General features: G+C 37.2%; 1 protein-coding gene across 3 annotated transcripts in view; it reads left to right on the plus strand.

Moving 5' to 3' along the window:
* The window catches only part of ZCCHC7 (zinc finger CCHC-type containing 7), a 257,902-nt gene that overhangs the window by 179,700 nt on the left and 50,396 nt on the right, over nt 1–27,806 (plus strand). For all 3 annotated transcript variants that reach the window (XM_070794773.1, XM_019966215.2, XM_070794774.1), the window contains 3 exons: nt 17,383–17,426; nt 18,628–18,753; nt 19,680–19,850. In XM_070794773.1, coding sequence (XP_070650874.1) covers nt 17,383–17,426; nt 18,628–18,753; nt 19,680–19,850 — 341 coding nt within the window. The remainder of the gene's footprint in view (nt 1–17,382; nt 17,427–18,627; nt 18,754–19,679; nt 19,851–27,806) is intronic.

Consider the following 27,806-nt stretch of genomic DNA (forward strand, 5'->3'; position numbering starts at 1 on the left):
TAATTACAAGAGTCAGCTCTCAACCTTTATCTTACCTTGTTCTATCGTGGCATTCCCCATAATGGACAGCACCTCTTCTCGGATACATTTTCTTTAGCTAGCTTACAGGGCATTTACTCTTCCTCCCAACAGGTTTCCTCCCACCTCACTGATGACTGCGTCTAAATCCTTGCTCCTTTTTTATTTTTTTCCTGTACTCTTTCCCTTGGTGCAGTCACCCAGTCCTGTCTCCATGCCGTAATCAACAAGTTTATATTTCCAGTTCAGGTCTATCAAACATTTGGATGTTTAATAAGTATCAAAAATCCAATCTGTTCAAAATGAAATTCATCTTTCCCTGTAAGCATCTTCATCTACAGGTTTTAGTTGCATCAACTGTACCCTTGCAACTGTACTCCAAGCAACTGCTTGGAGTAGGAGTCGTCCTTGACTCTGGTCTTTTCTTAGATTTGCATCCAGTTCATTAGGAAATCTCATTGACTCTACCTTCAGAATATGTTCAGAATTCCTTCATTTCTCAGCACATCTTATGCTGCCATCCTGGTCAGAGGTATCATCATTACTTGACTGAATTATTGCAATTGCCACCTAATTGGTCTCCCTACTTCTTTACTTGCCTTCACTTTTTAATCTAAACAGAATGATTCTTTAAATTGTCAGTCAAATCATATCATTCCTCTGCTCAAAATCCTCCATTGACTTCCCATGTCACTTAGAATAAAAGCAAGTATCTTTATAAAGCCTGCAAGGCCCTTCATAAACTGGCAACCCTGTACTTCTTTGACCTCACCTCCCCCTGCTTTACTGCTCTAACCACACTGGCCTCCCTGCTGTTCATCAACCACAACCAAGAATATACTTGCTTTAAGGAGTGCTTTGTCTGTTCCTACTGCCTGGGATATCCCAGAATTGCATGGCTAATTCCCTGGTCTCCTTTCTTTAAGTTTTTGCTTAAATATCAATGAGGTCTATTCTGTCCACCTTATGTAAAATTATAATCTATATCCAACACTACCAATTCCCATTACCAAGCTCTACTTTTTCTGTTTTCAAAAACATTTATTACTAACATACATCATTTACTTATTTGTTACGTTTGTTGTTTATTGCCTCTCTACCCTAGAGAGACACTAGAATTTAAGTTTTATGGGGGCAGCAATCTCTATTTTGTTTATTTAGCTCAAGGACCAGAATGGTGCCTCAATATGGCAGTAATTCAGTATTTATTGAATGCATAATGTTTAGTATTGTAAGAGTTGAGAGTAATGTTTAGTTTAACCCTCAGTATACCATCAGAGTCATTAGACCTGGTTTTAGTTTGTTTCTTTTGTGAGCATTTTTAACTATTTCTAAGAATGTATATTTCATGACTTTTATTCTTTCTTAGAGACCGTCCAGAGAACAGAGAAAAAATTTACTTTTCTTAATAGACTAAAACTCATTCTATCCCAGAATTACTAAATGGGTCCATTGGTTCTTTTTGTAAATCTAAGATACATCATAGAATCCTAGTGATCTTATTTTTGCCATATCTTAAAGTATTTTACTATTTCCTCATCAATTATTCCAACTATGCATTAAAAAAAAGTTAAACTAATTAAAAATAGCGGAATGAGGGAATTGCCTAAAATGATTATGTAATAGTGAAATAAATCTTCACTGTTTGATCATCCTTCAGTTTCCTTATTTTGATGCCCAGAGTACTGCATTATCTTTCATGAATGTATAAAAGAAGTCTGAAGTTACATTTTTTTTTTTTTTTTTAGCTTTCACTGAACAAAGTTTAAAAAATCCAGAATTTTACATTTTCTGCCCAAACTGGCAAATAAAAGAAAATTAGCAGAGAAAGACATTTCACAGTTATTAGGTGAATCAGAACATGAATGCCAAGAGACAAGTTGTAGTATCTAGACTTTAATAATGTGATGAACTTGACCTTTTAATTGCAGAAAGGAAATAGAGTATTCTCATCTAGTCATTCAAACAACAGGAAGTTCTTTGCTACACAGTATTTTATGACAAGAATCTGTACCATCCAGCTTTGATAAGGGGATGTGTGGCGGTATTATTTCACATTTTATGATACTTGTATACCAAAATTCACTTGATATGGTTTGTTTCAAATGGACAGATGCTGAAGGCATATGTGTATGCAGGGGTGATTGGAAGGAAATAGATAATATGGAAGTGAAAAAAATTAACTGGATTTGTCATTCTAATTGGTGTTTATAAATCAAAAAGTAAAAATATTTTGTAATTATGGAGCAAAGAAGAGACATATTTGAAATGTGTTAATTATTTACAAAATGGTTGTGCTCCACGTTCAAACATGACAACTGACTAGCAGTTAGTTGTATTCCAGGATGTTATACATTTCAGGTATATTTAACTTCAAAAATAGGGATATATAAAATAATAATTTAGATTTGCCATGTGTAAATTCTTCTTAAGATTTCTGGTCATATTGTTTTTCATTATTACTTTTTATTTGTGAAATGACTTCAATTATTAAAGGGTCTGTTGGACCCAGATGATTAATGTTAATGACTATTTTTTTTGTGCGTGCGTGCTAAGTTGCTTCAATTGTGTCTGACTCTTTGCAACTCTGTGGGCTATAGCCTGCCAGGCTCCTCTGTCCATGGAATTCTCCAGGCAAGAATATTGGAGTGGGTTGCCATACCCTCTTCCATGGAATCTTCCCAATCCAGGGATCGAACCTGTGTCTCTTATGTCTCCTGTATTAGCAGACTGGTTTTTTACCACTAGTGACACTCTAAGCCACCAGGGAAGCCCATAATACTGGAGATATTGAAGATAACTAACTGCCCTAATACTGGAGATAGCTTAATATTAGCCTAATAGAGAAATGAGGTGCTAGTGGCTGCATGGCAGTAAGTAGACTTTTCAGACTATGTAAATGAAACAACTAGGCTGATATTAAACAGGAAAATTAAAGAAGTGTATAAGAGGAGAAACAACGTATCACTGGTGGTAGTGGTGGCGGTGGTGGTGTTTAATCTCTAAGTCATGTCCAGCTCTTTTCTCACTGTGGTCTGCCAGGCTCCTCTGTCCATGGGATTTCCCAAGCAAGTATACTGGAGTGGGTTGCCATTTCCTTCTCCACGCGATCTTCCCAACCCAGGGACTGAACCCACATTTCCTGCACTGGCAGGTGGATTCTCTACCACTGAGCCACCAGGGAAGCCCAGTGTACTACTATATAGCCATAAACTGAATATTGACCTGAGAGGGGAGATGGAGGAAAAAGAAATTCAGATAGATTGTTATTAGAAAGCTGAATCCTCTTTTACTTTATTAGGAATTTAGATATTAATGCATGAAATAGATAAATCCATAAATATCAAGATGAACATTATTTAGAAGTATATAGGTAAATATCAAAAGAAATAGAACGAAAACTGTTTGCCTCTGAGGAGTGGGCTTAGCACAGGGATGGGCTCAGCACTTTCCTCTCAGCACAGGAGAGAACTGCTGTTCTTTTCTTTTACACTTTTTTAGTATTATTGGAGTTTTTACAACCACGTGCATGTATTTCTTAATAAAAATTAGCCGTAAAATGGGAAATTACGTATTTAAAGAGAAAACTTAGCTGGTATGTATCACCTGAAGTTGAAGGCCCGGGGACAACAATCCTAGATCTGAGGTAGTAAACATATGGTGATAACTGGAAGGAAACTGGAATATTGGCTTAGAAAGACATTGTAAAGGAATATGCTGTAGAATTTAAGACCTGGCCTGATTGAATAATGAGATGAAACATTGGCTTAAGATGAAAATAAACCTACATTTTAAGTCATTAACAACAGCAGGGAGGCATTTTGAGCCAGTTTCAAGTGGGGTTGTAAAAAGGAGTTTTGCTTTGGATATGTTTTATTTGCAGTGACTGTAATATAAATGTGATATATCTTATAAACAATTATAAATATAAGCCTGGACATATTTGGTCTTAAGGTCTGGAGAGAGATTTGAAGAATATATCAGCCCCCAAAATAATAAAAATGAATTGTTTTGAAGTGACTTACTTCACCAAGGAGAAAGTGAAGAGAGAATCAGACATTGAAAACCATACATACACTCACATACAAAGTTAATGATAAGTAAGGAAAAAGGATTTGGGAAGTAGACAAAGAAGTGTTAAATAGAAGGATGGTTGAAAGAATATAGCTTCCAGATCGGTATTAAAATTTTTTACCAGCAGGTTAATACCAAATTTATATAGCCTTTAAATCTTCTCTAGAAACCTATAACATCTTCCCCTTCATTAAATTTGAATGTTGTGTGCTTGTCATTTTACAAATGTTTCAAGTGTCCGTATTGTATATTTTGCCTTTTGGACAGGAAAGGTGAAAGTTAGGAATAGGCACCATAGTAGATACTTAAGAACGAAAACAACTTGCATACTCCGACTGTGTTTACTGTTTCTGTTAATAGTTTTTCCTTTTCTGTTCTTATTAGTGTAATTTGAGGCGTCTTTTGTTTCTAAACAAATATTTCTTAAACAGGTGGTTTATTTTCTAAATCCTTGGGAGTGGCAAGAATGGAGTGAGAGAGAACTCTGTGTCTGTCTGTCTGTCTGTCTGTATCTTTGGGGTTACGCAAAAGCCTTTATATGACTTTATATGACTGATATGCTTTGCAAGAGCTCTGTGCTCATAAGCACCTGTATTTATTTCCTCTTTCTTCTTCCTCCTCTACCTCTAAAAAAAGAAAAGCTAAATCCCCATTTATCACTGACACACACTTAAAAATATAAAATTTCTGGTAAATTTAATTTAATTTAAAATAAGATGAACAATTTGATGCCTAACTTGCAAATTCTTCTACTAAAATTTGTTTTATTTAAACGATTGCCAGTTATACAATGCAAAAATTTAATGATGAAATGGTTTTGTGACCAGTGTTAAATGGAAAAGTATAAATAAGAGAAAACTAAGACAGAAATAAAGAGCAGTTTGAGAAGAATGCTTGTGAATAAAGTGGCTCAGCCCTCAGGGGATTTGCATGTGGCATTGTGTGTATTTCAAAAGTTTCCGTTGAAATAACAGATGCTACTGATGAAGTTGGGAATAGTAACTTCATTTGTGGCTGGTTCAGTTGCTTATTAAAAGTGAGAAGATCCCAGGGGGAAATCTGGCATAGTGGAGTTAGACTCAAGAAAGGATATAACATAAATATCTTGCAGCTTTATCTCTGTGATCTTTAATCCATGAATACTGGGTAGCTACAGGCAAGATTATCAGTAAATGTCCAATTATCTTATATTACATTTGGATCCTGTGTTTGCCAAGTAATTTTATTTGATAAGTGATTTTTTAAAATTTCTTTTGTAGTTTCTAGAGTTGCTTGCTACAGAAATTCCAGGTTTTTTCCCTAGTCATTGATCATTTATCCTATTGAGCTTTTATGTGTATACAGTGAGAATCTATATAATTATCTATTGGCTTATGTACTCCAGAACAGTATTTACTGACATAAGTGTACATATGAATGTTTCCTTTTTCTTTTAAATTTTTTCCTAATGTAATTCAAAGTATGCAAGATGTTGTGCTGATAACTGGATGGATAAATACAACTTATGACTTAGTGAGGGAAATAAAATAATTTTTTATGCAAAATGTTCTCAGTAGCTTAAGAGATACAAATAACCTGCTTTAGACTATAAGAGAGAGAGAAAATAATTCTACAGAATGAATTCAAAAGAAGAAATGTTATTTAGGTAATTCATTCCATAAAGATGAGTACCTGTGATAAATACACAATCATGCTTTGATGTGTGGAAGATAAAAAGGTAGAATGCTAAGGTTAAATCCAGGATGTTACAAATTTGAAAGTGATCATTTCTGCTTTTGAGGGGTTATCAGGGAAACATCAGTGGATGAGGTAACACGTGATTCGAGACTTGAAGACCAAGTCGCCCAGTTCCAAGTGGTTGAGATTGGAGTTGGCTTGTGTTTCAAGGAATACATGCATAAGCAAAGTTGCAGAGGACACGAAGACACTTCAGGGAAATTACTAGGCATAGATGGAGCACAGAAGTCGAGAAGGTGGTGCAGAGGACACGAAGACACTTTAGGGAAATTACTAGGCATAGATGGAGCACAGAAGTCGAGAAGGTGGTGCAGAGGACACGAAGACACTTTAGGGAAATTACTAGGCATAGATGGAGCACAGAAGTCGAGAAGGTGAAGCCAGAGAAATAGATGAGGACCAGAACTTAGAAGGCACTGTGTGGCACACAGAGGAGTTTTACATTGATTCTGCAAGCATTGAGGAATCATTCAGGGCATAATGTTTTCACATTTATGTTTTAGAAACATTATTTCATTCACAGTATAATAGATATCAAGTTATTATATTTCTGAAACTAATGTTTCAGGGTGGGGTGGGGGTCGGGGGGGGACTCCCTAAAAAAAGAAACATTAATCTGGTAAGAAGGGAAGGCAGAATGGGTTGTGGTACTAGGGATAGAAATTCTAGGTGAGAAATTAAGTGTCTCTGGATCAACCTAATGGCACTGAAGTTATTACAATAGATTTGGTGAACGACTATTTGAAAGGTGAGAGAGAAGAGCTGAGGTTTTGATTTGGAAAATAAGTTATTGAGAACTTACAAGGAGGAAAAGTAGGGTTATTTGTTTTTAAGAGAGAAACTCAAGGAATGGGGAAAAGGTAGAGAATTTATTTTTAGTGATTATGATTTTGAGTTGCCTATATGAAGTCTAATCCAAATATCCCATAGATCAGGAGCTCAAGAAAAGATTCGATCTAGAAATACAAATTTAGTGGTTCTCTCAGTGGGCATGTGTGACATAACCTGGGACAAAGAATGTAATATACTACGTGGCCAGTGAGGGAAAAAGAAGCTGTCAAGGGGAAGAAGAACTAGGAAAGTAGGTTGTGCTTTAAGCCAAAAAATTAACTGCTCACAGAGGTCAAATGAAAAAAGTACTGAATAAAGAACTGAGATGTCATATTCAGAGGTTATAATCATAGGAGTTCCCTGGCAATCCAGGAGTCAGGACTCAGCTCTTACTGCCAAGGGCCCAAGTTCGACCCTTGGTTGGGGAAATTAGATCCCACAAAAAAGTAAGAAAGGAAAAAAGAGAGAGAGAGATTGTGCTGGCTTTGAAGTTGCAGACAGCCTGTAGAAGCTGGTGAAGGCCAGGAAGTGGATTTTCCCCAGCCTCTGGAAGGAAAGCAGCCCTGCAGGAAAAAAGAATTTATAGTCATGGAAATTGGGCTGGGTTAGGTGGAAAACTAGGCAAAGAGTGAGATGGTGTTGAAGATCAAGGGAATAAAATGACCAAAAGTACAGAGAAGGGAAAGCACTGGGAGTGTTAAATTACAAAAAGTAAGACCTTTTAGTTTAAAATATTAGGTATGTAAAAAGGGAGTGTGGCCAATACATTAGAAATGTAATGTTGTTGATTTGTCTTTTGTGCTATAACTACCAGATTACTTAACCTCAGTTTTATCTTCTTTATGTTTTGTTGTTTGTTTGTTTATTTTAAACATTTCAGTGTGTAAGATTTGTTAAAGTAGGAGTTAATAAAATGTTTTTCCAGAGATCACCAAAGATTATAGAAGATTTCAGTTCAGCATATCCAGTTGAATAATGCCATGTTATATGAGTCATAGTTTGGGCTGTGTACTTCAAGGGAGAAAAGGTGTTGAGAAGGCCCAAAGTCTTGGTTCCTTAGGGATTACAGATATATAGCAACCATGGTTTCTTTTTTCCCAGCCCCCATCTGTGAGCCTGTCTGTAGACTCACAGATATATGGAGAAAAAAACAGTTGCTAGAGAACTTAAATACTTAGTATTGTATGAAGACTATTTTGATCATGCAGTCAACATAAGGTAATTAATTGATAATTGGTGGAATTGAGTATTTCTTGTTAAATAACACATATCCCAAATATAGAGGACTTTCAGTCTATTTGGAAGCTTCCCTGGTGGTTCAGATGGTAATGAATCTGCCTGCTAATGCAGGAGCCTCAGGTTCGATCCCTAGGTCAGAAAGATCTCCTGGAGAAGGGAATGGCAACCCACTCCAGCGTGAAGAATTCCATGGACAGGGGAACCTGGAAGGCTACAGTTCTTGGGGTCGGGGTCGGCAAAGAGTCAGACACGACTGAGTGACTTCCACTTCAATCTTTTTAAAGACTTGATGTTACTTAAATCATCCTGTATTTTTAAAAATGAGATGATTGTGGTTATTTACTGAACACAGTAATGCTTTTTGGATTCTTTAGCCCAGAGATACATGATAAGATCCTTGAAGGCAAGCACCATGTCTTTCTGTCTCCTACATTGTCTTTTACATGAGAAATTTTCAGTGAATATATGTTCAGAATTAACTTGACACTACATTAAATGAAAACATTTTACACTTTGAGGAAAGTTGCATTTTACATTTTTAAATAATTAGTAGTGGCAGAGTCAGTTTTTATATCTTCTTTGCTGAATATTAAATTCAGGTCCACTATTTGCAGAGAAAATCATAAACATATACCTTTTCACTGAAATGTAATGAGACTTAAAATTTTAGACGTTAGAAATTAGGATTTCTAGAATTTTTTATGTAAGGCACCATATGGGCCTCCATATAAGAAGGGACTATAGGGTATAAGACTCAAGGAAAGATTTTTCTTAGTGCCTGGCTCCTGCGCTAAAATAACCAACTGGATATGCTGAGCTGAAATCTTAAGTAGTCTTTGGTGATCTTTGGAAAAACGTTTTACTAACTCCTACTTTAACAAATCTTAACTTCTGTAAAAAAAACAAAAAAGAGAGAGAGAACCAGCTCTATAATTGTGACTGCTGCCTCAGCACAGAAATGATCTTCACCTATTCCCACCCATCAGAATTTAGGCAGGCTAGGTATAATTGAAGTGAAGCATGAATTGGCTTTACTCCTCAGAAATTTAGCCCAAACTCTTCCTTAGTTCCTTTGAAAACTTGAGTATAGTCTTATGGGTAAAAATAGCTGCATTAGCACTACATATCACAAAAGCAGCAATTGCTGTTTTTTGTAGCACGCACACATTTTAAAAATGAATATTTATGTGACCATACTTACAGGATTGTTCTGAAGGTATAATATGTATTTAAAACAATTTACAGACAGTGAATCACCATCCCCATATAAATAGGAAGGATGTTTATCTTTATGCATGAGAGAAAAAGAGAGAAGGAAGGAGAGAAAGGAGGGAGGGAAGAATAAAGATAGCAGAATAGTCCAGAAATAGAAAATGTGTAAAATGTGTAAGGTTATGGGTTCACTTTTCTTTGGGGTTTGCCTTTTTGTTTTGAAGGTTATTTCAGAAGACAGGAAATACAAAAGCACCCTGTAATGCTGTTGGACTATCTCTGCTTTCAAGAGTACTACTCTGGCAGAAGGAGACCTGTTGTACTGTTTCTTGGAGCGCTCCACACAGTAGGAAGTCGAGACTTTTAAAGTTAAACTAATGAAGACAGGACATAGGAAATTTCTTAGTTGGAAAAATAGATTTAACATTCATAAGTCCTCATATGTGTTAAAGGTGAAATGAAAAGCTTCCTGTAAGTAATAATGTTTTAATGCTCAATATTTGTATGTATAAAAAGGTGAAAATTCTTAGTAAAGGAATTATCGCACCCTTTGTTCCAGGTTTCCCAGGTGACTCAGATGGTAAAGTGTCTGCCTGCAATGCGGGAGACCCGGGTTTGATCCATTGGTTGGGAAGATCCCCGGAGAAGGAAATGGCAACCCACTTTGCCATTTTCTAGTACTCTTGCCTGGAAAATTCCATGGGCGGAGGAGCCTAGTGGGCTACAGTCTATGGGGTCGCAGAGTTGGACACAACTGAGAGACTTCACTGCACTTTGTTCTATTCAGACTGTACTGTTTGCTGTATCCTTTTACCTCTTTCATTATGTTGCTTGTGCCTTTCCTTTTTACTCGTGTCCTTCATCACTTGTTAAAATCCTACTTGAGATGTTTGCTTCCAGCTGTATTTTGTTAACTTACACCAGACTTGCCCTCCTGATAAGAGACGATGAAATTAGCAGACAAGGACTTTAAAACAGACATATAAATATGTGGAGGTTTAAAGGGAAAGAGGCATATAAGAGAAACAGAAGATATAAAAATGAAGCAAAGAAAAATTACAGAGCTGAAATATATAATAGTTTGAGACAAAAAAATGAAATGAAAAATTTTAGTGGTTTGACTTAACTACAGATAAATTAACGCATTTTCAGATATTGAACAACAGGCAGTACAGGATCATGATTCTTGAGAATGTGGAAATGAATGAGATACGCCTACAGTCAACTTGCATTGTGATACTAAGAAAGGGAATCCAGGCATAGTGGCCGTCTCATTAAGAAGAGAAGACAGAAATCAGAGTTCAGAGAGACTAAAGAAGCTGTAATTTGTGGAGTAGAGTACTGGAGACTAGAATTCCTAGAACTCACCAAACAATTCCCAGAACTTACCTGAGTTCTTACTTGCCAGATTGGACAGTATTGAACACTGACACATTCAATAGAGATCCCAGAAGATATATCTTAGTAGTAGGGTTTCAGTTCAGTTCAGTTCAGTCGCTCAGTCATGTCCGACTCTGCGACTCCATGGACTTCAGCACGCCAGACTTCCATGTCCATCACCAACTCCCAGAGCTTACTCAAACTCTAACCCTAAGTAAAGGCTACTCTGGACCACCCTAGCAAAGCTTTAAAAGTCTCAAAAGGATCACCTGATCTGGAGGTTGCTTAACTGCTTGTCAGAACAGAGTCTTACACTTTTTAAAGTAAGAAAACAAAATCAAGACACTCAACAGTGTACCTTAGTAGCATCCATGGTGGGCGGGGGAGTGGGGGGGTGGAATTACTAGGCATTAAGAAAGCAGGAAAATGTCACTCATAACCAGGAGAAAAATCAGTCAAGTGATACACACCTAGAAGTGACAGAGAATATGAAACTAGCAGCAGAGACTTTAAAACAGCTGTTAAAAATGTACTCTGAAATTTAAAGGAAGAGAGAAATGTAATAAGAGAAATGAAAGGTATGAAAAAGAAATGGAACTTCTAGAACTGAAATACATATTTGAGATTAAAAATTTACTGGATGGGCATAAGTACAAATTAGATTATTCAAAGGAAAAGAGCAAGAGACTTATGGACAACTTAAAGCCAATAATTTCAGCAATTTAGAAGTAATTGACACATTTTTTGAAAGTCACAAATTATCAAAACTGGCCCAAGAAGAAACTGAAAATGTTAATGGCTCCATATATACTGAAAAAAAAAAAAAAGAAAGAAAAGTAGAATTACTCTTTTAAAACCTTCTACAAGTAAAATTCTTGACTCACAAACAAGGAAAACTCCAATCTAGATGGCTTCAGTGGCAAATTCTATCAGATATTTAAGGAAAAAATAATACCAACTCTTCCCAACACTTCCGAACTCTTGTGAGGCTAGTTTTATACCAATGTCAAAACCAGACATTTAAAGAAAAGTATAAATCAATATCCTTCACAAACACAGATGTAAAAATTCTTAATAAAATAATAGCAAATTGAATTCTGCAGTACATTTTAAAGAATAATACATCCTAACCAAGTGGAGTTAATCCCAGAATACAAGATTGGTTTCATATTTGAAAATGAAATCACTGTAGTTTACCGTATTAAGAGAAAAAGAGGAAAAGCCATGGGCTATCTCAGTTGATGCAGATAAGGTACTGAGATTTCAGCACACATTCATATTAAAAACCCAGGAACCTAGGACTAGAAAGGAATTTCTTACACCTGTTATGAAAGATCTACAGCAAAACAATGCTTGATTATGAAAAAATATATTTTTGTCTATAGTTGGGAACAAAGCAGAGATTTGTTTCCTGTCACCACTGATGCTGAGTATCATAATGGAGGTCCTGTATAATACAGTGAGGTTAAAAAAAAAAGAAGCAAAAGGCATACAGGTCAGAAAAGAGGCAACAAAACTGTTTTTATTCACAGTATTCATCAGTGTAATGACCATTAAAGTCATAATGAGTACTACTTCACACCCATTCTAAGGTTAAAATTTAAAAGACTGACAGTTTCAAAACTGGTACAACCACTACAGAGAACATGATGGAGATAATTAATAAAAAATAAACATAGAACTACCATATGATCCAGCAATCCTACTGCTGGGCATGCATCCAGGAAAAAACAATTTGAAAGATTACATGCACCTCAAATGTTCATTGGAACACTGTTTACAATAGTCAAGACATGAAAGCAAGTGAAATGTCCATTGACAAATGAATGGGTAAAGAAGATATGGTACATACATACAATGGAATATTACTCAACCATAAAAATGAAATAATGCCATTTGCAGTGACATGGATGGACCTAGAGATTATCATACTAAGTGAAGCAAATCAAAGACAAATAAATATCATAGGATATCACTTGTGAAATCTTAAAAAATGGTACAAATGAACATACATACAAAACAGAAGGAGTCACAGCTGTAGAAAACAAATTTATGGTTACCAAGGGGGACAGTGGAGGGAGGGATAATTTGGGAGATTGGGATTGAGATATACAGACACTATATAAAATAGATAATGACTTACTGTATACCACGGGAAACTCTACTCAGTACTCTGTAATCTATATAGGAAAAGGATCTAAAAAAGAGAGGAGATAAATATACACACACATATAAGTGATTATTCACTTTGCTGTGCAGCAGAAATCAACAGAGCATTGTAAATCAAGTCAGTTCAGTTACTCAGTTGTGTCCGACTCTTTGCGACCCCATGAACTGCAGCACACCAGGCTTCCCTGTCCATCACCAACTCCCAGAGCTTGCTCAAACTCATGTCCACTGAGTTGGTAATGCCATCCAATCATCTCATCCTCTGTCCCCTTCTCCTCCCGCCTTCAATCTTTTCCATCATCAGGGTCTTTTCCAATGAGTCAGTTCACATCAGGTGGCCAAAGTATTGCAGTTTCAGCATCAGTCCTTCCAGTGAATATTCAGGACTGATTTCCTTTAGGATGGACTGGTTGGATCTCCTTGCTGTCCAAGGGACTCTCAAGAGTCTTCTCCAACACCACAGTTCAAAAGCATCAATTCTTCAGCACTCAGCTAATAACTAGGTTACAAGCTCTTACTCATTTTTGTTTACCCTATAGCACCTTCCCTGGTGGAAGGGCTTCCCTGGTGCCTCAGAAGTTAAAGTGTCTTCCTGCTGTGCTGGAGACCCGGGTTTGATCCCTCTGTCGGGAAGATCCCCTGGAGAAGGAAATGGCAACCCACTCCAGTATTCTTGATTGGAGAATCCCATGGAGGGACGAGCCTGGTAGGCTACAGTCCACGGGGTTGCAAAGAGTCAGACACGACTGAGCTACTTCACTTTCACAGCACCTTGCTTATTGTAACCTTTCAATACATGTTTGTTAAACTGAGCTCATTTAATGCAAAGACAGAGTTACTAGCTATTGCTTTGATTATAATTCTAAAGTCTGAAAAGAATCATAGTCCCGGATCTTAGCAAGACAAGGCTAACAGGTAGGTAAGAGTCGAAATTAGGCATCTTTAGGACAGTCCTAATTTTACACTTTAGGGCAATCCCATTTTATATTCTGTGGTGGTGGCAGGACACACAGAGAAGATGGGTGCTCCTCGGCCCTGTGGGACATTGTCTTTAAGGCAAGACACTGAGCTGGTTGTAAAAGTCTGGAGGATTTAGGTTATGTAGACTTAAGTAATAGTGTATTTGACTCCAGTAATGAATGAAAAGTTGATAGAATCACAGAAACTCCATGAAGGTACCATTGATACCACTTAATCCAATTCATTATTAAACAGACCCAGAGAGGATAAATAACCTGCCCTTTCAGTTCAGTTCAGTCGCTCAGTCATGTCCAGCTCTTTGCGACCCCTTGAATCGCAGCACGCCAGGCCTCCCTGTCCATCACCAACTTCTGGAGTTCACTCACTCTCATGTCCATTGAGTCGGTGATGCCATCCAGCCATCTCATCCTGTGTTGTCCCCTTTCCCTCCTGCCCCCAATCCCTCCCAGCATCAGTATTTTTCTGTCAGTCAACTCTTAGTATCAGGTGGCCAAAGTACTGGAGTTTCAGCTTTAGCATCATTCCTTCCAAAGAACACCCAGGACTGATCTCCTTTAGAATGGACTGGTTGGATCTTCTCGCAGTCCAAGGGACTCTCAAGAGTCTTCTCCAACACCACAGTTCAAAAGCATCAATTCTTCAGCGCTCAGCCTTCTTCACAGTCCAACTCTCACATCCATACATGGCCACTGGAAAAACCATAGCCTTGACTAGACAGACCTTTGTTGGCAAAGTAATGTCTCTGCTTTTGAATATGCTGTCTAGGTTGGTCATAACTTTCCTTCCAAGGAGTAAGCGTCTTTTAATTTCATGGCTGCAGCCTTTGGCACATAACAAATAAGAGATAGGGTCAAGACTGGAACCCAGGTTTCTGACAAAATCTGTACCAAAAATTTAATGAAGTGGAGAATGGCTGCCTGTGGAAGTCCTAATGAGTTGCCCTTAGAAGAACCTTCCATTAGGTTTGTATTTGAGGTTAAGAAGCAAACAGGATAGGAATAAGAGTCAGCTGTCATTACCAGGATAGAATCAAAACTGAACCATGAGTAGGGCCAAGAGTTGACTTGTATGTTCTTGGTGATGTCTTTACTTCATTTACCACCAAGAAGTCTGATTTCATTTGTAACTTAAGCCTATTTTGTATACTTGTTGACAACTTTTCTACAGTAAGAATATTCTGTAGCTTGTTGAAGAGGACTTAGTATATAACCTAGATATTGTTGAATTCCACAGCTTTGTTAAAACAATCTAAATGCAGCTGATCTCTCTCATAAACCTTCCTTTTTCCAATATTCTCTCTTCATGTGTAAATTTATTGGGGTTTGGGGCTGATTAACAGTTGCTATTTTGCATTTCCATGGTTTAGGAGTTCATTTTTTTAAGGACAGTATTAAGTCAGTTTTGTAATTAGTGATTTTTAATGGTCATTTTGAGTTTTAATGATGAAGGATGTTGAGATACAAAGGGCAGCTTTGAAAGTTACAGCAGAGCATGCTCCTTAGATGAATCCTTTGAATGAAAGAATAATAGTATGGATGGTGATGATGAAGGACTAGAAGCTGTGGCTATTTAATGTATTCTCCACTCTCAATATATGGATGCAGCCTCTGAATTTTGTAAAGGAAATAATCATCAGCACAGCATCTCTGCCCTTCTATGGATTGATCTTTTTGTAAAGCAGCCTCTTGGTTTTCTTAGTAAAAGTATTTTATTTTAAAATACATCTCTAGACACTTACTCCTGGTTCAGTTCAGTCGCTCAGTCGTGTCTGACTCTCTGCGACCCCACGAACCACAGCACACCAGGCCTCCCTGTCCATCACCAACTCCCGGAATCCACCCAAACTCATGTCCATTGTGTCGGTGATGCCATCCAGCCATCTCATCCCCTGTCATCCCCTTTTCCTCCTGCCCTCAATCTTTCGCAGCATCAGGGTCTTTTCAAATGAGTCAGCTCTTCGTATCAGATGGCAAAAGTATTGGAGTTTCAGCTTTAACATCAGTCCTTCCAATGAACACCCAGGACCGATCTCCTTTAGGATGAACTGGTTGGATCTCCTTGCAGTCCAAGGGACTCTCAAGAGTCTTCTCCAACACCACAGTTCAAAAGCATCAATTCTTCGGCACTCAGCTTTCTTTATAGTCCAACCCTCACATCCATACATGACTACTGGAAAAACCATAACCTTGACTAGATGGACCTTTGTTGGCAAAATAATGTCTCTGCTTTTCAATATGCTATCTAGGTTGGTCATAACTTTCCTTCCAAGGAGTAAGCGTCTTTTAATTTCATGGCTGCAGTCACCATCCGCAGTGATTTTGGAGCCCAGAAAAATAAAGTCAGCCACTGTTTGCACTGTTTCCCCATCTATTTGCCATGAAGTGATGGGACCGGATACCATGATCTTCGTTTTCTGAATGTTGAGCTTTAAGCCAACTTTTTCACTCTCCTCTTTCACTTTCATCAAGAGGCTCTTTAGTTCTTCTTCACTTTCTGCCATAAGGGTGGTCCTGGGAAAATGTAGATTACTTCATGTGTCCACAGAATTCCTTTCAAAGAAGAGTCAAGCTCAATTTGTGGGGTTTTTTTGTTTTGTTTTCGTTTTTTTGAGATAGAAAAGAAGGGTAGGTAGGAGAAAGGAGGAAATCTTAACTTTGCTTTAGGGGAAGAAAAAAATCATTCAGTCCGTTGTTGACACCTTAGCTTCTGCATTAGTCATATGTCCCTTCCTCCTTGGCCATGGGTGGACCAAGGGAATAGCAACCATTTGCAAGTTTTTAAAGGGGCAGTGCAAGGAGAAGAAAACAGCTGATAAAGGAAAAGGTAGAGCTCCCCACCCAGCTAGGTTTTTACAGTTGTATTTTTAAACCAATCACCAGCTGCTAGATATTTGACCTCTCTTATTTCACTATTTTTGATGTTGTGAAATACAGTGCTAAATTCCTAGCTCTAATCATGAGATAATATTGAGTCCAACTTTTTAAAATGTTACAATGAAAGTCAACTACAGTGAGAATCTGGTGGACACAGTTAATACTGATATTGGAAGGAAAAATCTTTCTTCTACCTACGTGGGTCTGAATGGTGGGGAGGCCTGCGAATTAATTAACTGACAGTAGAGAGAGTAACAGGAGAAAAGACCAAAGGTGGAAGCACTCAGTAACGAGTAACTTGCTGAAGGATAAAAGTTTGTATACCAACTTAACAGAAGGGAGAATTTAGAGCTTCCGAAGATAGAAGGTTGTGATGTGGGTCTTTCCACAATTTTGGAGGAATGTCCTGGTACCCATGGTCTGTGACTTTCCTGATTAGAGACCTCTGAGTTGGGGAAAGGGGCTGTGGCAGCTAGCTCATGAGACAGGCTTTAGTCAGATAAGGGAAGTTCAGATAAGATTTCTTTTTTGCACCTGCTGTTGGGTTTTTGGTCCCTTCAGAGATTTACAGTTTGATTATGTTCAAAGCATTTTCACATATCTCATCTGATTCACACATCTCATCTGATTTTTTAGGTATACAGGGAAAATACTATTACTCCCATTTCACAGGTAAGGAAACTGAGATTAAGAGAGGTTAAGTATTTTCAGAGCCACAGAAGTAGTAACAGAGTCAAGATGTTAAGGGATTTACATTTCTCAATATTCCTTTGTAGTTCAGTATCAGTATTAACGAATTGAATAATTATTGTCAATCAAGTGCTTTAAAGGTGTAAAGATTGAGTAACATGTTTTATTTGTTTTGTAGGAGAAGATGATGTGAACTGGTTCATCAGTGACAAAGACATTGAGGTAAAATCAAAGTTATGAATAATAGATTAATTTCCTTTGATTCATAGTTTCCTTTTACTTCATTGTGTTGACTTAATGAGCTTTTTAAACGTAGCAGCAATCCAAGTATCTTGTAAGAAAAAGTTTAATTTTAGTTTATGGGTGGTTGAATTTTTCAGAAGTATGGTTAAGCCTTGATTTTCTCCAGTCAGTTAATTGCCATAATGATTTAGTCCCCTATCCCTTTTGCTTCTTCTCTGCTATGATGGGTCCTCTCAGCCCATTTTGCCTGGTACCACTCAAGATCAACACCGGAAATAACTGCTTCTTCAGTGTAAGGAAATGGTTAGTCTATATTTAGGATGTGGCAGGTGTTTGTCTTTCTCAATTATTAGCCTTAATTGTGACAGATGGCTAGAGAAGAGAATAATTTTACAATTTGGTATAAGGAAAGTTTTAAGAGATAATTATATTGTGTCTCCTTTTGAGACCTACTTGGCTAATTCAGTAGAATAATAAGTGAAACATGAACTTTTTTTCAAAAATTAAACCAAACAAGATAAAAGCATGGTTGACATTTAGTTTTTCCTCTTTAGATAGTCCGTATCATATGTTTTGCTACTACTCTCTTGCATGATATTGGATTTTGGCTAGAATATGGGACATCTAGAATTGGATCAGTGTAGGAAGAATAGATCTTAAAAGGACTCTAGGGGGAGGACAGTATCTTTTTCTCTCTTAGAAGTTAAAATCCAGTTTGTAGGGATTAACCCTGGGCTGTTCAAAAGAAGGAATGTATTTGGTGGCTCTGTGGTTTTATAACTTTGTAAAGGGCAAAATCATAAAAAATGCCAACCCCTAACTAAAAATTTAAGCAAGCTTCTCGTTCAGAAAAATGTGGTATACGTTCAGATATATGTCAGCAATATCTTTGACTCTGAGTGCCACTGTAATGTCTAAATGATACATCAGTGCCCTTACTAGACCTGAACTATAAGCAAAGAAAGATAGAAAAGAAATGGACTCATGGAGAAGTGTAAAAGAATACAAGAGATGGGCAAACAAAAAGTAGAGTTGTCTTCATGGTACCCTCTAAAATTTTTCTAACTCCTTTAAGAACGTAAAGTTCCCTGTTGCTAGCTTCTAAATTGAACAGATTATGATTGTTAATTCTGTTGAACAGAGTGAAATAATTTTAATTTTTGATCTTTTTTTTCCTTAGGCACAGATAGGTAATAAAAGATCATCTGGAAGATGGACCCATCGATACTATACAGCCAACAAAAATGTTACCTGTAGAAATTGTGACAAATGTGGCCATTTGTCAAAAAACTGCCCCTTCCCACAAGTATGTGAAATAAATGTTTCTTTCCATATTGTTAAAATAGTAGGGTTAGAACCCTTAATACCTTCAAATTCAAATGTTATGTAATATATGGGTTACATTTCATGTTAAATGTTCTTGTAGGTCACAGCCTCGAGTAGTAGTAAAGGATAATAAATCTACAACCAGAATCAATTTCACTATCCCATTAGTAGTTGTACAACCTTAGGCAAATCATTTCACCTTTTGTGCTTCTCTTTTCTTTACTATAAAATGAGGAGGTTGGATCAGATTGATTCTTGAGACTCGTTTTTGGTTCTAAGTCTTCTGCTTTATGACACAGCTTGTTTCATTGTGGGATAATTTTCGTTGCTAGATTATAATTTTAGGCATTTATAAATGTTTATCGATGTAAATTATGTTCAACAGATACATTAGCCTTTGAAATAACACAGAACTCTTAGACATTTCTTGACACTTAGTGAGCCCTTAACAAATATTTCATCCCTTACCTACTCCTTCTTCCAAATGACTGTCTTCAGGTATTTGAGCTGGCTCTCTTGTTTCCTCTTTTACCTTTGTTTCTTCAGGCAAAGCAACCTCTTTCTGTATCTTTCTCCTAGACTTAGCTTCCAGATCCTCATCATGCTACTTTCCATCTTAGATACATTCGACTTTGTCGGTGTTCTACAAAGCAAGGCATAAGAATAGATGCCAGCTAATAGTATACATGTGGACTAAGCCTTTGTGGCAACCACAGAACACAGCTGGCTTTTGTTAAGACTCTGACTTAAGATCTTTTGTTTGATTTTACAGTTATGTTTGATTTGACCTTCATTGAGTTCCCAAATGGAAATAATTTTTTAAGCAATTATACTGAAAAATAAGTATTCTATTTGAGACTGAAGTATTTTGCTAAAGAGATTTTTTTTTGTTTGTTTGCCACATAGAAAGTCCGGCCCTGCTGCCTCTGTTCCGAGAGAGGACACCTCCAGTATGCCTGTCCGGCCCGCTTTTGCTTAGGCTGTTCTTTGCCTATGTCTTCCACTCACAGATGTCTTGAAAGAGCTTCCTGGAGAAAACGCTGTGACCGATGTGATATGATAGGCCACTATGCTGATGTGAGTATCTAGCAAATGACTAATTTGCCAGGCTTTGGGGGCATCATGCCAATTTGTAACCATCTGCCAGCCTACTTAAAAGAATGTTTCTCTGCTCTGTGTATAATAATAGTCAATCAATGTCCCTTTGGCCACAGATCATGTATATCAGTACTATAATATCTCAGGATAGGGATCCTACTAAATGGTTCATCCGGAAGCAGCATCAACAAAAACTGTAAACCTGTGCTAGCCTCTTTGGCATAATGTGTTTGCCAAAGTAAAGTTTCAAATTAAAGAGGTATGTAATAAAAAACATGTAAAATGTCTGCACCTATTCATAGTTAGATGAAATACATACATATAAATACTTAATAGTTGTGTACAAAGGTCTTTTGAAGCCTGCTTATTGATGGCTTTTGGTGATACAGTAGTCTCATGCAAGAAAGACAAGCCACCAACACTTTAAATCTGCTTATCTTAGATCTTTCATTAGTTTTAAAAGACAGAAGTAACTTAGAAGATATTTCAGTTACTTGTAACACATTGAATTTTAGCACATTGTTATTTTAGATGTCATTTTGTGTCGTGTTATAAATGTTTGTGGGGTTCTAGTCACAGTTTCAACCAGAAGGGCTATAGAATTAAGTATGCCCTCACAAAAAGTAGGAACCTTTTCCTTTAACTTGTTCTTCCCAAAGACATGATACAAAGCACAAATATTTTTAAAATTTTGCATATATTGAATTATGCCTAGAGCCTTTTGCTTAAAACATTAATATGACTGTCTATTGGGATAAATGTTTGGTATATGTGTTTCTTATGTAAATATTATAATAGTTATTGATTATAGTTTCTAAAGGGCTTTTATAAACAAAAATAGGGTCACTGTCTGGTAAGTTAATTTTTTTCCAGTTAATTCTTTATGAATATGTCTCTGTATCAGTTCATAAAGGCTGTCTTTCTCATGGCTAACCTTTATTCTCTTTTTTTTTTTTTTACCAGTTATCCAGCTATTACTCTACCAATACATTTAGATTTTTTTAAGCAAACAGTACTGCTGTAAACATGTTTTTACCATGTTTTTATCTCTCTTCATTCATGTAAGAGTATATTTCAGTAAGTTGTATTCTAAATGAAATTATATTATTAAAGGATATATATACATTTGTTGTTCAGTCACTAAGTCATGTCCGACTCTTTGCGACCCCATGGACAGTAGCATGCCAGGCTTGTCTGTGCTCCAGTATCTCCTGGAGTTTGCTCATATTCATGTCCATTGAGTTGGTGATGCTATCTAACCATCTCATCCTCTGTCAGCCACTTTTCCTCTTACCTTCAATCTTTCCTAGCATCAGGGTCTTTTCCAATAAGTCAGCTCTTCACATCAGGTGACCAAAGTATTGGAGCTTTAGGAACAGTCCATCCAATGAATAGCCAGGGTTGATTTCCTTTAGGATTTACTGATTTGATCTCCTTGCTGTCCAAGGGATCCTCAAGAGTCTTCTCTAGCACTACAATTTGAAAGGATCAGTTCTTTAGTGCTCAACTTTCTTTATGGTCCAACTGTCACATCTGTACATGACTACTGGAAAAACCATAACTTTGACTATATGGACCCTTGTCAGCAAAGTGATGTGTCTAATTTTTAATATGCTGTCTAGGTTTGTCATAATTTTCCTTCCAAGGAGCAAACGTCTTCTAATTTCACGGCTGCAGTCACTATCTGCAGTGATTTTGGAACCCAATAAAATAAAAGCTCTTACTGCTTCTACTTTTTCCTCTTCTCTTTGCCACGAATTGATGGAACCAGATGCCATGATCTTTTTTTTCTTTTTTGGGGGGGGTGGGGTTTCAAGCCAGCTTTTTCACTCTCCTGTTTCACCCTCATCAAGAGGCTCTTTAGTTCCTCTTCACTTTTGGCCATCAGAGTATATATGCATAAATATTGCCAGATTACTCTTCTAAAAGATTGAACCAGTGTATCCATCTGCTAGCAGTGTCCTAAAGTACTCTCAACCATAGTTGTAATCAATCTTTAAATTTTTGGACATTCAGATAAGGAGAAAATTATATCTTACTGTTTCAATTTTTATTTCTTAGGCCCTAGTGAGGTTGAATATGAGTCTCAAGACAAAGTATTAAGATGGACATTGTCATTTCACTCCAAAGTAGTTTTAAACTTATTTTTCAATATTTACTAGCTCTTAAAAATAGTAAGTTTTAAGTTGTCTTAGATTTATTCTGTTATTCTCTGCATTAAGTTGTCAATGATAATTTCTTAGCAAGATTTTCTAGTTTGGCAGTTAGGTTTAAAAGCATATTTTTTAACTTCTTTCTTCCAAAGAGCTCTTAGAAACATGGTCTAACTTGTCTGTGAAAACAGAAAAGGCTCAGACACTGTCATGAGTAGTTTTTTTTTAATAGGAAAGCACAGTACAGAACAGTTAAGAATGGTTTGTTAAAGGTTATGTAGTTAGCTATGATTAAATCTGTAGCTCATTCTGCTTAGCTTCTTAATTTTGGCCTTTAATGTATGTTAAACTCCTTATCTAAAATGGCCTTGAGGATTAATAACCCCAGTTATTATACATTTTTAAGATAGGGTTAACTGTGGCTGGCTTCAGAGAAGCCATCACCTTTTACCCTAAATCTGCAAAGATCTGCCATTGTGTTTTGTTTTGTTTTTTTAATTACATGGTGAAAGTTCTGGACATGAATCGATCTTTTCTCAGTCTGCCCACCTGGTATAGGATTCCCTTGGAGCCCCATCACAACTGAGCTTTACTGACTTTTTGTTTTTGTCTGCACTAGGTCTTCATTGCTGCATGCAGGCTTTCTCTAGTTGTGAAGCAGGGGGCTACTCTCTAGTTACAGTACTCAGGCTTCTCTTACTGTGGAACATAGGCTCGGCACACGAGCTTCAGTAGTTGCAGCAACTTCAGCTCAGTAGTTGCGACTCGTGGATTCTTAGACCTCAGGCTCCGTAGTTGTGGCTCACGGACTTAGTTGCTCTACGGCATGTGGTGTCTTTCTGGACCAAGGATTGAACCCATGTGCCCTACATTGGCAGGCAAATTCCTATCCACATTACCTCCAGGGAGGTCCTCCACTGACTTTTTCTGAAGAAACTTAGAAGTCCTTCCACTATCCCAGAAGCTCTTCTTGAGGATTCACTTGGAAGGAGTTTCTTTCTGGCCCCAGATTGGTGAAACTATTCAGCTAATCCCATACTTGCTTTAAATCTGTCTTGAAACCTGGCCCTCCACAGAAAATATTGTTTCCCCTGCAGCATTCTCAAATTTTTGCTGCTCATTCTTTCTTGACCCACATACCTCTGAATTAAGCTGATTAGGATCAAGCTCTTTCTCACTGGCCATTGTTGTTTGGTCACTAAGTCATGTCTGACTCTGTGTGACCCATGAATTGCAGCATGCTGGGCTTCCGTGTCCTTCACCATCTCCCGGAGTTTGCTCAAACTCATGTCCATTGAATCAGTGATTTTATTGAAACATCTCATCCTCTGCCACCCCCTTCTCTTGCCCTCATTTCCAAGCTTCAAGGTCTTTTACAATGAGTCACTGGCTGCTACTATTTCTAAATCAATTCTCCTCCCTCTTTGTGTATATATCTTTGACTTATTTAAGGCTAAGACTCTCTGACCATGATGTTCTTCAGCCTTCTTTGTCATTTTCATCTTCCCACCTACTGGAATTTATGAAGCCCTGGGTAACTGTAGATGCCCTAACCTCTTATAAATTAAGGAGATTAAGAAACTTCCATCTTTACTTTTTACACCCCTATTGCCACATCAGGATCTGTGTAATACCAGAGCACCAGTTAAATGTATAAAGACAATTATTAATGAAAACTCATGAGTAATATTCATATTCTTGCTATGACTCCTGAATTCTGCTTGGAAAGCTCTTCAGTTGAGTTCAGTCGCTGAGTCATATCCGACTCTTTGCGACCCCATGAATCGCAGTACACCAGGCCTCCCTGTCCATCACCAACTCCCGGAGTTCACTCAAACTCATATCCATCAAGTCAGTGATGCCATCCAGCCATCTCATCCTCTGTCATCCCCTTCTCCTCCTGCCCCCAATCCCTCCCAGCAGCAGAGTCTTTTCCAATGAGTCAACTCTTCGCATGAGGTGGCCAAAGTACTGGAGTTTCAGCTTTAGCATCATTCCTTCCAGAGAAATCCCAGGGCTGATCTCCTTCAGAATGGACTGATTGGATCTCCTTGCAGTCCAAGGGACTCTCGAGAGTCTTCTCCAACACCACAGTTCAAAAGCATCAATTCTTTGGCGTTCAGCCTTCTTCACAGTCCAACTCTCACATCCATACATGACCACAGGAAAAACCATAGCCTTGACTAGACGGACCTTTGTTGGCAAAGTAATGTCTCTGCTTTTTAATATGCTGTCTAGGTTGGTCACAACTTTCCTTCCAAGGAGTAAGCATCTTTTAATTTCATGGCTGCAGTCACCATCTGCAGTGATTTTGGAAAAGCTCTTCACTTGTTAACTATTGTATAAAAGTAATGGTGTGAACTTCCAGAGTTTTCCAATGTAAAGGGTAGAAAGATGGCTCAAGGCCTTTATAAGTCAACCTACATTATTGGTACCTTCCAAAGGAAGAGAATCTGAAGTGTAAAAAGAATCTAAATTTTAAATCTACCAGAGTCTCTCTTTTTGCTGATAGCCTGTACATAAAAAGAGAATTTAAAACTGTCTGTATACATTGTAAAGTTAGGCTTTGCTAAAGGTCTGAAAGTTAAAATGATGCTGTAGTTCATGAAAGTACATGGAGAAGATTCACTTACTGACAGTCTAGATGTTGTCAGTTTAAGTCCTCCTCAGAATATCCTCTCAAGTTTCTGTCTTAAACATGCAGATATTGTGGATATAATAAACACCTTTGATAATAAACATTTAAAATATCATTGGCTCAGACAGTAAAGAATCTGCTGCTGTGCGGGAGATCTGGTTCGATCCCTGTTTCAGGAAGATCCCCTGGAGAAGAGAATGGCTACCCACTCCAGTATTCTTATCTAGAGAATTCTATATATAGTATATATAGAGGAACCTGGTGGGCTATATATACTCTATGGGGTTGCGAAGAGTCAGACACGACTGAGCAACTAACATTATAAAATAGATGAAAATATTTTCCAAATAAGAATCAGTTCAGTTCAGTCACTCAGTCGTGTCTGACTCTTTGCAACCCCATGGGCTGCAGCATGCCAGGCGTCCCTGTCCATCACCAACTCCCTGAGCTTACTCAAACTCATATCCATCGAGTCGGTGATGCTATCCAACCACCTCATCCTCTGTCATCCCCTTCTTTTCTGCGTTTAATCTTTCCCAGCATCAGGGTCTTTTCAAATGAGCCAGTTCTTTGCATCAGGTGGCCAAAGTATTGGAGTTTCAGCTTCAGCATCAGTCCTTCTAATGAATATTCAGAACTGATTTCCTTTTAATAGTTTGATATATGCATTCAGTTAAATATGTGGTTCTGCTGACACCTGACTATTTAACTGACTTTATTGAGAATAAGGAAAATCAGGTTAGATATAGTTGTTATTCTCACTTTTCACAGCATTTCAATATTTAAGCATAATGTTGAAGAAAGGAGTCATGGCTGGGATTGATTGTTGTTTTGCTTCATTAAAAAAAAAGGTTGAATAAGCTTATAAAATGCTTATTTACCTGGGAGACAACACCTCATCTAGGAAGTTAAGTAGATTTCTGTGCTTAGAGGTCTCTTATTCTCTTGATGGGTGTTTGAAAAACTCATGATAATGTGAGTGAAAATTCATGTGTATTCATTGTTCAAGGAGTAAATCCCAGAATTAGTCATTAATAATTCTTTGGAACTGTTCCCAAACCACCTAATAAATGAATATGTAAACTTTTGTGGTTAAAATTATGTTTAACCTTATGGAAATAACCTTAGCAGGGAAAAAGTTCCACACTTAACTGAAGGAGTATAATTTAGCACAAAGTCTGAAGAAGAGACCAATCCTTATTTTGAAGTTCAACTGAATGGTATGCTTTCTAGTCATATCTGACTAACCCGATGAATTCCCCCAGCCTCCCCAAGTCTCCCTATAGCACATGCCTCATGGATTAGTATTAGTCACTTTCAGTAGAACTAGCAGATTGAGAGCAGGTTTCTGTATTTTTCATGAAAGATTTAAGAATAAGTTTATAGAGGATAGAAATGGTTCCTTTTCCAGACCCCCTGGCTTCCACCAAAAGAGGAGAAAGATTGTCCTTGTACAGTCTCTAAAGCAAACAACTCTAAAAATGAAAAGATAAATAAACTTTATTATTTTATTGAGAATTTTGTGGGACTTAGGAATGAATTTAATCTTCAGTGCAGTCACACTGAGAAGACATGAGTCTTTGATAAATAAAGCCAGCAGGCCACTGGGAATTTTGTTAAATATCTAACTCATTCTAGTTCTCACTTTGCAGTTAAATTTAAATTTTAAATCCAATAATAAGGACAAATTCTGGAGCTTAGTTATCTAAGCTATGAGTTTGGAAAATGAAATTAAGGAAGTCAGATCTTCATTAACACTTGGTAGCTAAAAGTTTTATTTATTAAGCATTACAGCTAAGGTCAACTCCCCTGAACTTGATAAATCCCATACAACTTTTTGATTGGGTCTGGTCATCTTCCTTAAATAGTACACAGTGAAAGAAAATACAGCAACTGGAAAAGATTTTCAACCTCTGAAAGTATTCAGAGTCTTAATTATGGACATCATCTTTGTTAGTTTACTCATCTTTGAAAAAACAGCAGTCTTCTGATGCATAAACATGGATGTCTTGCCATTTGTTTGTGTCCTCTTATTTTTTTCAGAAAAATTCGTTTTCACTGTACAGATTTTTCACTTCCTTGGCTCAGTTTATTATTAACTATTTTATTATTTTGGAAGCTGTTATGAATGAGATATCTCTCTTCACTTCTTTTTTAGATACTTCATCATTAGTAGGAAGGAATGCCAGTAATTTCTATAAGTTGATTTTGTAACCTACCACTTAATTAGTTGCCACTAACCAACTAATCATTGATTAGTTCCAAGAGTTTTTTTTTTTACTAATTCTTTAAGATTTTCTTTATATAAGATCATATTGTCAGCAAATAATGACAGTTTTTCTCCTTTCTTTCCAATTTGAATGCCTGTTATTTCTTTGTCTTGCCTAATTGCTCTAGCTAGGACTTCCAGTACAGTCAGCTCTCCATATCCATGGGTTTCACATACAGGGATACTAAGGGCCAACTGTATTTATTGAACTATACCATTTTATACAAGGGACTTCAGCTTCCAAGGATTTTAGTATCCACAGGAGCTCCTGGAACCAGTCCCCCGCAGATAACTGACAACTATCTGTGACAACTGAATAGGGGTGGTGAGAGTGGGCAACTTTGTCTGGTAGCTGATCTTAGAAGAAACCCTTTCAGTTTTTCTTCAATGATTATAATGTTAACGGTGGGTTTATCATATATGATCTTTATTATGTTATTTTGAGGTATGTAATGAATTATACTTACTGATTTACATATGTTAAAATATTCTTGCATCCAGGTATATATACATTGCACTTGGCCATGGTGATAATCCTTTTAATGTGTTCTTGAATTTGGTTTGCTCATATTATATGATACACCTCACAACTGTTAGAATGGCCATCAAGAATTCAAGTGCTTGTGAAGATGTGGTGAAAAGGCAGCCCCTTACATACTGTTGGTGAGAATGTAAATTAATTTAGCCTCTATGGAAAACAATACAGAAATTCCTCGAAAAATTAAAACTAAAGCTATCATATGATCCAGCAGTTCCACTTCTGAGTATATGCCCAAAAGAAATGGAATCAGGGCTTTGACAAGATAGCACATCCATGTTTACAGCAGAATCATTCACAATAGGCCAGGGTATGGAAACAGCCCAAATGTCGATCA

This window comes from Bos indicus, chromosome 8 (genome assembly GCF_029378745.1).
Source record: "Bos indicus isolate NIAB-ARS_2022 breed Sahiwal x Tharparkar chromosome 8, NIAB-ARS_B.indTharparkar_mat_pri_1.0, whole genome shotgun sequence".
NCBI classification, from domain to species: Eukaryota; Metazoa; Chordata; class Mammalia; order Artiodactyla; family Bovidae; genus Bos; species Bos indicus.